At 41.4% G+C, this 12060-nt stretch overlaps 1 protein-coding gene across 1 annotated transcript in view; it reads left to right on the forward strand.

Moving 5' to 3' along the window:
- Positions 1-12060, forward strand: part of LOC135881817 (erlin-1-like) — a 50624-nt gene that overhangs the window by 10746 nt on the left and 27818 nt on the right. The window contains exons 3-4 of the mRNA XM_065408527.1: positions 4350-4431; positions 5443-5489. Coding sequence (XP_065264599.1) covers positions 4350-4431; positions 5443-5489 — 129 coding nt within the window. The remainder of the gene's footprint in view (positions 1-4349; positions 4432-5442; positions 5490-12060) is intronic.

Raw genomic sequence — 12060 nt, forward strand, 5'->3', positions numbered from 1 at the left:
ATCTGACTGGTCTTTAACTCCCTGTGTGGCTCATCACACAGCACACACCTGATAATGTTCTGCTGCACATCTTCAATTTTCCTACATTTTAAAATCTTTTCAAATGTTCCTAACTTCATTTAAAGTAAGTTGTTTTTGGACTGAGATGCCTCTTTGCCGAATTAGAAGTTTCAAAGTTCAGCTGTTTTGAGGTTTCTTCTGACTTCCCCCACAATGAGTGTAGTCAGATTTTTATTTTTTATTTTTAAGTAAGAAAAACATTTTTTTCTAATCTCTCCATTCTTAAATGGCTCAGCAGTTTTACCAATCTTTCTAAAAATGTCACCTTTTGGCAGAGACCGGCCATGGGAGTGTTCAACCCCAAAAATAAATCCTTCAGGAATTCTAAAAGTTAAATCTGGCTATTTCTAAAGGAAGCTGCTTTGTAGCCCTAACTGTAGAAGTTATCACCAACTGCTGTATTCATTAAGTTGATAATACTTATGGCATCTGCTTTATGCTTGTCACTTCTGTTCGTGTTGTCGGGTGATCAGCTGTCATGTACTTCATGAGTTATCCAAATGGGATTTCATCTGGGCCAATCCTATATTAAACTGGGGCTAGTATTTCTCCTGTCTAAAGCATTAATTTTATCTGTGGTCAAAATGTTTGATGCATCTATTGTTTTTCATTTGGAGGGAACTGTGGTTTTAGAATGTGTCCTAAGACCTCATGCCTAGATGTAGGAGACTAATAAGATGTGGGAAACTATATACACGTACACAAGAATTCACATAAACAGATCCAGTAGGGAAATATTTGCCTTGATTGGGCTTGTGGGAGCTGAAGTCCTTAAATGATGGTGTGGACACTGTGGTTGTGTAATGTGTTAAGTCTGCCACTGCTTGGTTTCACAGACTTTTTATCTCAAACCTATGTGTGAAAGTTTGTATGCTAACTCTGGATATTCTTGTTATCCCAAGAATAAATGGGATATAAATGTCTCATCCTTTTTAAAATTTTGTTAAATTCATGGCCTCAACTACTTCATGTGGCAGTGAGTTCTACAGTTTAATCACGCATTGTATGATAAGGCACTTTTTTGTTCATTTTGAATTTTCCACCTTTTAATTACACTGCGCGTCCCCTTGTTCTTGTGTTGAGACAAGGATAACAGATCTTTCCAATCTCCCTGAGCAGTCGTCATTTTAGGTACTTCTGTCATGCCCCCTCTTATTGGTCTCCTTTTCAAAGTAACAATACCAGTCTTTGCAATCGCTCTTCATATGAGTCTTTTTCTAGGCCCTTGATCACTCTTGTCACTCTTCTGTGAAACCCATCTAGTTCTGTAGCATCTTCTTGGAGATGAGGGGTGACCAGTGCTATACACAGTGTCCACATGAGGCCGCACCATTGATTTATATAATATTCTCTGTATTATTCACCATCCCTCTGACATTTCCTCCTCCCTTGCCCCACATATTCAGAGTTTGATGCTTCCTCTCCAGCCGCTTCTAAGGGACTGAGGAGAGTAAATGGGCCTTGCATTGTGCCCAGGAATAAGGGAAACAGAATATTCTGTTATGGACAAGCTCTGTCGTATTGTTAGTGCACCTTGGGAAGCTGGTAGATTGGTTGTGTAAGGTGGAAGAAATGTAGACAGCAAGAAAAGAGCTGAATGTGGGATTGTGCTCTGTATAAACAGATGGTACAGTTCTGCAGCTCTGATACTGACATTATTAGCATGCTTTCATTGGAAAAGTAATTAGCAACTCCTTGATAATTTGACTGAATTAATACATTTTTCTGTAATCTGTTACTTCTCTTTGGGATCCATCTTTAGCCATGATCCTTTTTATAACTTGCACAATTTAAGAAGTAAACTAATTATCCTGAAACAACCATCCCCTTGCTTGATAGGCTCTTCCCGATGCCTGACAAACAGTGGCTACACTGGAAGTTTTTTGTCGGCAGGAGAGCTGACAAACAGTGGCTACACTGCTCAACTGTGTAGTGTAGGCATAGCCTCTAAAACCTGGCTGGATTCAGCACAAAAATAAGTTTTAACTAACAATATAATTCTTTCCTCTGTTGCCCTGGGAATGTCCCCAGAATGCAACTGCAACATCGCAATTATTAGGCATCTCTTTGTTTCCTATGGTACTTGTGCTCTCACAGAATGATGCTCAAAGCAGGTCAGCAAGTAAATTTCAGGAGTGGGTTTTTTATGAAGTTCAGTTAGTTAAAACTTCATTCCACTGTGTGCCACCTCACTTTAGCTTGCAGGGGGAGGAAGGGGACGACATGACACAACAGAGGCTTTCAGCACACACTCATATCAGCTTCAAATCCCAATTTCATTTTGGTGTGCAGTGTTTCTTTGACTGCGCACATTTGTTCATGATAGCAGTGGTCTAGATGTTTCTTTTTTAAAACAAAAATTGAATTTATATAAATTACATTCTTCTATTTCAATAGGTTTATTTAAAAAAAATAAAACTAGTTCAAAAGTGACAACCTATGTGAAGACCTAAACTTAAAATCTATTAAAATAACTCTAAATTAAATACAAATAATATTAATCAGTACATACTTGTTGCCAAGTTTTAAAGAAAGTGACACCACTGAATTGGTGAAAGTCACTGGCTAAGCACCTGAAACCAGAGTTTGCTGAAGTGCTAATCTTCTGACAGCAGAAACATCTACTACAGGTGCAGAGAGAATATTTTCTTCATTTCAGTTCATTCAACTAGTTCAGTTCAATGACTAGCTCATTCAAAGTTTGAGACTGGGATTTGAAAAAGGATAGCTTGTTTTTCCTTTTCCAATCTCTGAATAAGAACTAGGTGTGAGAAATGAGATGTACTAGATCTAAAGTCTTGAAAGACATAGTGACCAGAAACAATCAGTTCAGTTCACTAACTGCAGATACTTCCTTTGTTTAATAAATCAGTTTTAAATGCAAGACATGTTTTGACAAACTTTTCTTATGTATCCTGCACATTCAAGGTAGTTTTATTTAACTGAAAATTTAAAATGCTGGTTTTGTGCATTTTTAACTGATTTTGAATTTTCATTAATCTACTAAAAAGAAAATGATGAATGATGCATTTCTTAAACTTATTCAGATTCTTAATTTTTACTCTAAGCTAAATAGTTACCTAAATAGTATATCCTCCTGATTAGCAAATTATTCTTATTAGTAAAGTAAAGACTTATTAATAGTCTTATTGTAAAGACTGTGTTTAGTTGCAGATCAACATGCTTTAGTGGTAACCCATCAATGAGAATCAGCCTTTTTTTTTTTTTTTTTTTAGAAAATAACTATAAGTACAAATGCAAAACACTATTAAAATTAATTATTTAAATCAAAGTTTCCTGCTTGCTGATTTAAATCATGATTACAATTGGTGATTTAAATAGCTTTGATTTAAATCAATCTCCCAGGATAGACCATCGAGGGGGAGTAGCTCTGCATGTTTCTGTAATATTGGTTCTAACACCTCAGGGTAGCTATGAGTTTATTGCTAGGCATAGAGTGCCCGCACAGCCCCTGCATTACCAGAATCCACCTGGTCACTTAGAGATCCCGTGACTATGAATGGTGCTATCCACAGTGCCAGCCTCTTAGCAAAGCCCTTGGGTTAGTATGCACTCCTCTGTGGGATGTTAATGTGGAAGGAAGAGGAGGATACTGAAAGTTGTGATTTGATGTGTATGTAAAATAGTGTTTTCCAGAGCTCTGTTTTAGAAGGAAGATAGTCTCTGATAGCAGCCTTGGTTTATTTTAAATTCTAGCTCGGGTACTACTGAAGGTCTATGCAGGGTTGTGTTACTGGAAAAGGCTTAGCAGGAATACCCCTCTTGTCTAATTGGAAGCTGCATATTTTGTACGTCGCTAGTGTGAAGCTGGCAAACTGAACACAGCAGGTACAGGACAAATGTTATTTTGTACCAGTACCCCATAAAAGAGCTGATGAAATCAATAATTCCTGGGAAACTTTTTGTATTTAGTCTGCATTGAATAGCTTGCTCTTTAGTCCAGTGACCTATTAGGTCACAAGTATATTTTCTTTACCATATGTTTCTATAACACTGTGTATTAATGCAGCCCTGTCAAATGTGATTTGCCTGGGCAAGTGACTTGTTTTGTTTTTGGAGGGTGAGCAAAATAATCATTCTCACCCTTCCATTGTCAGTCATGGTAACAAGCAGGCTAATAGAGCTTGTCTGAGTTGTTGTGACTTATTGACCTATAGAAGCTTGTGGCCATGTCTGTCCAGTACTCTGAACACTTACCAGAGGTCTGGAAGAGTCAGTACATCTAATTCTTCAGCTTCTTGAGAACTGACCCATTTGTCTCTTCACAGGGGTGGTGCCTTATTAACCAGCCCAAGTGGACCAGGCTATCACATCATGCTCCCATTCATTACCACCTTCAAATCAGTGCAGGTTAGTAACTTCTCACAGGGGAGCTGGAATAGGGTGGGGTTGTATGGGGTATCTGTCAAATATGACAGTGGAGCTGGAATTTTGCCTAAATAAAGGCCATGTTAGCCAGTTCTCAGTAGCATAAGAGCACACTAGTTTGGCCCACTGATCAGATTGTAGCCACCCTCCTCTCTGATGTTGGGGTGCAACCCCTGGTATGCCCATAGTACTACAGCTTCCAGTATGCAGCATGGCCTGTAGCAGCTGCAGGTCCCAGAAATCAATGATCCATTTTGCTGCAAGAGGCCAGGCCCCACTGCACATGGCTGTGCACTACTTAGTAGATCACCATTGACTACATTTGGTCTATTGCCTTTCGTTGTGCTTTGCCCTCCCCTGAACTGTTACCACTACAGTGAGTTTGGAAGGGCTGAATGAATTAATCTGCTTCACTGTGGCTAGAGGTGCTGGTGGCTTCCTGACAGCTTGTAGGGTGGAAACACCCTGCACTGCAAATGAATGTGGGCTCCATGCTGTTTTTCCAATGGGAGCTCTTCACTGGCACAAACAAAAAGCTACTCGCTGACCCTGGGGCTCCTGCCTTGGGACGCTTCCACTGTCGACACCATGTGTCTTCCCAATACTTGGGTCCACAAGCATTCACTTTGCCATTTGCCAGGCAGGGAGCTGCAATCCTTTTGGGCACTGAGGGAAGGAGAGGAAGGGGGAAAGAGAATGGAGTTCCCTGCACCATCCCCTTCTTCCTCAACCATCACAGGGAGTGGGTGCTAGAGAAGTTCCTTCTGCTCCCTGCCTATAGCAGCCACAACCCCCAACAGCCTGAAGAGTGGTGCTCCTCCTAGTGCATCTTCCCCATTCTCAGCAACCATTACAGAGCATGAGTGCTGAGCTTCCAGTGAGCGTGGCCTGAACTGGGCTAGAAAGTTCTGCAAGGGCCTGTCTAGGGCTTGGCTGTTGACTGGTAAGTGACTGGTTTCTCTGTGAGCCCTGATTACATGTCTCTTGTTTCAGACAACATTGCAAACTGATGAAGTAAAAAACGTGCCTTGTGGGACGAGGTATGTTGCTCCTGTATGTTCTTCCTGGATGTGGCAAGCCAATGTGATCGGTCTAATTCTCAACTTGTGGCTAATTCACTCGTAGGCGCTAGCTTTTGAGGGGGGTTGGATATGACATAAAGCCTGTTCAGAGTGTTTGTCTGGAAACATAGTGGATATGGGTGGGAATAGTAACGGTTGCTCTTACATTGCTCCCTGCTGGGGCCAGAACTGACTTTCTGCAGTTGTCTGTGCATCAGTGCCGCTTTCTCAAGGGTGTGTTCTTGTCTGTCTCTCTTGTTTTACTTTTCTCCTGTTATCTGATTTTCCATCACTCATTCTTTCCCTTAACCAACCTCTTAGTGCTTCTAGTTTGGAATTCGCTCTCTAATGACAGAAGCCCGACCACTGATTTCCATGATATCCTAGGAAAATAAGAACAGCATCCCCTTGGATTGGGCTTGCACAGTTGGAATGTAGTCCCACCACCTGAAATGAACCCTGACAAAAAGCCAGGATCTGGTTCATCGCAGACTAATTGTCAGTCTGGATGGTCAGAAACTTTCTCTGAAGTAAAAGAGCAGATGAATGTTGTACAAGATGCAAACCTTGTAAGTAAAGTTTAGCACTTCAATAGCATTTAAATATCCAAGTGCTGTCTAAGCATTAGTTAAAGCAGCAGTAACAATGCATTGTGTGTGCAGTGCTTATCTTCACAAAGTATCCCAAAGTGCTTTATTTATACACATGTTCATGGATTGTTAATGTTGCAAAATCAACCGCTTGGGTCTGGAAAATTCTAGAACTGAAAGTTTCTTCTGAAATGTTAACCTAGCTATATTGCACATCCTGTATATTTTATGGCATAAGTCAGTAATATTCCACTCGTTTCTGTGGGTCAGTTAACGAGATCCTGCCACAAAATGAAACACCTTTCTTGAGTTATAGACCAATCAGCCTAACTTTGATACCTGAAAAGGTACTGGAACAAACTGTAAGCAATCAGTTTGAAAGTACCTAGAGAATAATAAGGAATACAGCAGGTCCACGGTATATGTCAGGGTTGTGTTCTTGAAAAGGGTCACGTATACTGAAACGTTGTATACCGGGGACCTGCTGGTACAGCAGTGGCATGGGCAGGAGGGGGGTTGGGGAGTGGGGGCTTCTGCTCCGCCCGGCGCTTCTGCTGAGGCGTGGGAGCTTCTCCCGCTGTGCCCGGCGCTCCTGCCAGGGTGCGGGAGAGCAGAGCGGGCTTGCAAGCCCCCGCTCCCCGGCTGGAGCGCCGGGTGGGTGGTGTGGGGCAAGTGCTGGGGAAGAGGGAGCTGGATGTATACATCTCCCCCTTATCCCTTATTTTGCATATCTATCGCTGATCAGTAGGGGAACGTGTTCCGATTCACGTTGGTCCGCATATCCATCGTTTGCAACTTACAGTACAGTACTGCAAACGATGGATATGCGGATCGGGACCGACGTGAATCGAAACAAGTTCCTCTATTGATGAGCGATGGATATGCGAAACAACGGATAAGGGGGAGACATATACCGGGGACCCCCTGTAGCCAGCATAGATTTGTCAAGAACAAAATCATGCCAAATCAACTTACTTGACTCCTTTGACAGGGTTACTGGCCTAGTGCAGAGTGGGGAAGCAGTAGATGTGATGTATCTTCATTTTAGTAAGGCTTTTGGTTCAGTCTCACATGACATTCTCATAAGCAAATAAAATTACTATAAGGGTGCAAAACTGGTTGAAAGACCGTACTCAGAGTAGTTATCAGTGATTTGCTATCATACTGGGAGGGTGTATTTGGTGGGGCGCCACAGGGGTCAGTCCTGGGTGCAGTAGTAATCCAGTATTCTCATTAACTACTTGGATAATGGAATGGAGAATATGCTTCTAAAATCTGCAGATGACACCAAGCTGGGGGGCGGGGTTGCAAGCACTTTGGAGGAAAGGTTTAGCATTCATGATGACCTTGACAAATTAGAGAAATTGGACTGAATTCAACAAGATGAAATCCAATAAAGATAAGTGCAAAATGCTTCACTAGGAAGAAAAATCAAATGCACATCTACAAAACGGGGAATAGTTATGTAAGTGGTAGTACTGCTGAAAAGGATCTGGGGGCTGTAGTGGATCACAAATTGAATGAGTCAGCAATCTAAGGCAGTTGCAAAAAAAAGACTGATCTTCTGGGGTGTATTAAGAGGAGGGTTGTATGTAAGACATGGAAGGTAATTGTCCCGGTCCACTCAGCACTGGCGAGGCCTCAGCTGGAGTACTGTCCCCATTTCTGGGCTCCATGCTTTAGGAAAGATGTGGACAAATTGGAATGTCCAGAGAAGAGCAACAAAAATGATAAAAGGTTTAGAAAACCTGACCTGTGAGGAAAGGTTAAAAAAAAAAAAAACGGGGCATGTTTCATCTTGAGAAAAGATGACCGGGGGGCAGGGGGAACCTATAACAGTCTTCAAATATGTTAAGGGCTGCTGTTGTAATAACGAGGACTGTGATCAGTTGTTCTCCATGTTTAATGAAGGTAGGACAAGAAGTAATGTGCTTAAACTTTAGCGAGGGAATTTAGGTTAGAATGTTTTTCTTAAATATCTAACTATAAGGGTAGTTAAAACTCTGGAATAGGCTTCCAGGGGAGGTTTTTGAACCCCCATCTGTTGGAATTAATATTATTTATGCAGGGTGTTACCATGGCACTAATTTAACCATAAATTCCTGTATTAAATCCAAAGGCCACTTATACAATTCCTCTAAACATTCCTTAAAAAGCCTAAATAATCAATGTACTACATCCAACAGTAACAAAACATTTATAAACGTTTGATCAAGATACTTACAAACGGGCTAAACCCTGGGGTGCTTAGACCTGTATTGGTTGGCTCCAGCATGGTCAGGCAGGTATTAGCAATCTTTGAGTTTACTTTTTATACCCTTCAACAAATAAGTGATGTCATTCCCAATTACTAATTTTAGCTAAAAACCCATTTGAGACCGTTGCTCCTTATTTCCAATCTTAATCCAGGTAAGATTTACAATTTCCTTTCTTCCCAAGGCCTTTCCTCCCCGACTTGCTCACCAACAATTTGTCCATTGCCTCTCTGTTCACATTGGCTTTAACACTGCTGTGTGGATTGGGAAAGGCCATGTTGGATCACTTTAAGACAGAGTCATCGTTTTATCTGCAGTCACCCCCATTGGTCAGAGGCCTTCTTTTTAGAACTTCCCCTTATTTCATTAGTTATTCTTTGAACCAGATATCATCCTTACTTCATTCCTTCTGGCCTTATGACTTGTTATTTTCAAGGCCTTCCTTCTACCTGCTAATCAGGGCCTTTCTTTACAACACATCTATTTCCTTAACTAAATTCAAGCTAACTCTAATTCTTTAGTTTGTATTTATCCTACATTCTCTGCCTTAAAAACCTACATGCTACGTGGGTTTTACTACATTAAGCATTTTAAACATAACTTTTATGATTTTTGCAACATCTTACATAACCATTAAATTTAACAATACAAAATCAAAGTTTGTTACCACAATGTACATTAACTACCCTAGCTTTAAATAACAGTAGTTACTATGGATATAATCGACTTTGTTTAGGCTTGTTCCACTGCCAGGGGCTAGTTAACTCCTGAATTCCCTATTCTTGGCTATTAATATTTTAAGATCCAGGCTCAAGGGAAGAATAGGATGCCCACACTTGGGTACTGCTTTCATAGTGTCCTCTTGTAATCTGAATTCAGCTTGTATTTTAGTTACAATGGATTTTGTTGTGAAACAAAACATTGGCCACTTGGAATAATACTCTGGGTCCACACAGTGATTTATTTCCAGCCTCCACACAATATTTACCATTCCTGGCTTAAAAGGTTTTCACTTCACCAGTTCCCCAGGGTCTCAACTGCACTGTGCAGATTGGAGATGACTCCCCCAGAGTGAGTCCGCATGCTGGCAACTGTGTCTGTAAGACTTTACAGCTGCTGCAGATGTAGGTGTCCCCCAAATGTGAGCAACAGAACAAGGCCAAGGCTCGCCAGACCTTGTCATTATTTTGCAACAGTATTTGAGGAGAAACAAACTCTTTTAAAAACTTATGGGTTAGTGTCTTCCAGTATTCCCAGTGGTAGCACTCTAATAATGGTTTGATCGTGGTGTTCTGCAGTTATTGGATGGGATAGTATGAGTGGGATAAGGAGTACTATACCAAGTTTTTAATTTCTCTGTGGTGATGAGGGCAATTTACCTTGCTCTATATGAGTGAAGATGGCCTTGATTTTTGTCTAGTGCATATTCCTCCATACACACAATATGTTATGGCCCTGGCTATTGGCCTGCTTTGATCTTTATTAGTGCCTATTCCTCCATACACACATGGCCCTGGCTATTGGCCTGCTTTGATCTTTATTAGTTTGGTTATCTATTTCATCTACTTTATCCTGTACTTCCTTAAACAAATTAACTATGTCATGCATGTTATATACATTCTAAAGTTCTTAATATGTTCTTTGCTGTGCTCATTCATTGGACTCAATAGGTCCACAGCCAGCGTGTGTTGGAATGCTCGGTTGTGTTCCCGTGGGGTCTCAATGTCCACCTGAATCCAGCTTGAAACCGCCCTGTACAGCACTGATGGATAGGCTCCATCGGTTTTGTCTTTGAATTGATTCAGGTGCCTTTTCCTCTACATTTCTGTCAAGAAAGCCTTTCTAATAGTCCTCTATCATTTTGCCATACGGTGGCCAAACCCTGGCAGAGACAACCCTTTTGTCAACTGCAACGAAGTCAAATTCAACAACACAGGTACATATATAAATTGAAAATCATTGCACAGCACTTCTTTAAGGGACCTTAATACCAATTCATTACTGGGTCCTACCTCCACCTTAGAGCATTGTGAGTTTTTATTTTTTCTCCCCCTCCCCCCAATGTACGGTATTTGTGCCACCTTTATTTCTGCCCTTCCTGATTCTCAAAAGGGCACATATCAATAAGCCCTCATTTGATTAAATTTTAGCTGAGTAGCATCTACTCATCGATCCTTGTTTTTTGATCTTGCTTCTATTCATACCAGATAAACTGCAGGGTTGGCTTTTTGTATTATATAGTAGGCCCCCCTCTTGGTGCCGGAAATGTTTTGATTCCCCCCCCCCCCCCGATGTTCACTGCACCATCACTCTGTCCCCTACTAGCCAATCTACACTTTGGGCCGGTTTGTTGAAGTATGCCCTCATTTTGGCATGAACCTGCCCCTGTTGCTGTGCCTGGATAAATCCATGTTTTGTTTTCCCTGGTGGATAGCTTTTAGCATAAACCAGGCAATTGTTAATATGAATTTTTACATCTTTTTTTTACAATGGGGCCACCACGCTGCCTTAATTAGTCACTGATAAGTGGTATCAGCATTTTGGTGGGCCATCGATGGCACATCATGCACCAGTCTTAACATTTCCCTGTTAAGGGGCTGTGGTGGAACTTTCCCTGGGTAGGAGTGATTTTACCATTTAACTCCCCAAGCATTACTTTTTGTGTAAGAGGATATCTCTGGATCAGATTCTTGCAATGTTAGTGAATCAATGGTTTTTGCTTGTGCTCAAATGGTAAAAGCAAGAACTGGATAATCGGGCATGGGACCACACCAAAGCATGGCTATTAGCAGCTTCATTCACTCTGTTTTTCTTGCTCACTTCCCCATGTCTGGTATGAGCTTTTACTTTATCCACATATACCACTGAGTTAGCCCATTTACCTGCTAGTTCCCACATATAGGACAAAAGGGCTTGATAGCATAAAGGCTTGTAATCTGCACTGCAAAATGAATTTGCACTACACCAAGGGAGGTTGTTGTTAAGGTATCACAGACCCTTACAGTCTGAACATATTACACTAGCTGGTACTTGTCCTTTATTACTGAGTGATAATGCCTCTGCTACAGCAGCCAGCACAGTATACAGTGTGTGAACTACATCTGTGTTGCACAGGTTCACCGTGAACCGAGAGAGCCCAAACCATAAATTCTGTGACGGGTCCCTTTTGGTATTAGGACAACCCACTAGCATATATTGTCAGACCCTCAGGGTGCAGCCCTTCAGAATTTAAATGTATGTACTGCACATGGATAAAAGGGATAGGGGCCCCTCGTGATAGGGAATTTCTCTAGGACACTTGTATGGATTACCATTAATGAATAGTCCTGCTGGCAAAGGTGAGGGTTGTTTAAGAGGACAGACTTCAGTTTGGTGCTCTTCCAGCAGCAGGAACCATAGTGTCAGTCTAGGACTAGACACTGTACCGTTTTTAATTTTACCAGACAGAAGACACTGTAGAGGATGATGAGCAATGTACATTTTTATGCGTCCCAACCCCACCAGATATCTGAAAAGTTCACAGCAAAAATTGGTTTTCATAGGGAGTAGACTGCTTTTCAACTCCATTGAGTACTCTGGAAGCGTAAGCTTTCTCTATCACAATAGTCCTGAGTTAACGCAGTTGAAATGGCTGTGTCCTTGGTTGCTACAAACAATCCAAAAGCCAAAAGGTACAGTTGCTTAAAACATGCCTAAAAAGCCGCC

Source organism: Emys orbicularis, chromosome 7 (genome assembly GCF_028017835.1).
Source record: "Emys orbicularis isolate rEmyOrb1 chromosome 7, rEmyOrb1.hap1, whole genome shotgun sequence".
NCBI classification, from domain to species: Eukaryota; Metazoa; Chordata; order Testudines; family Emydidae; genus Emys; species Emys orbicularis.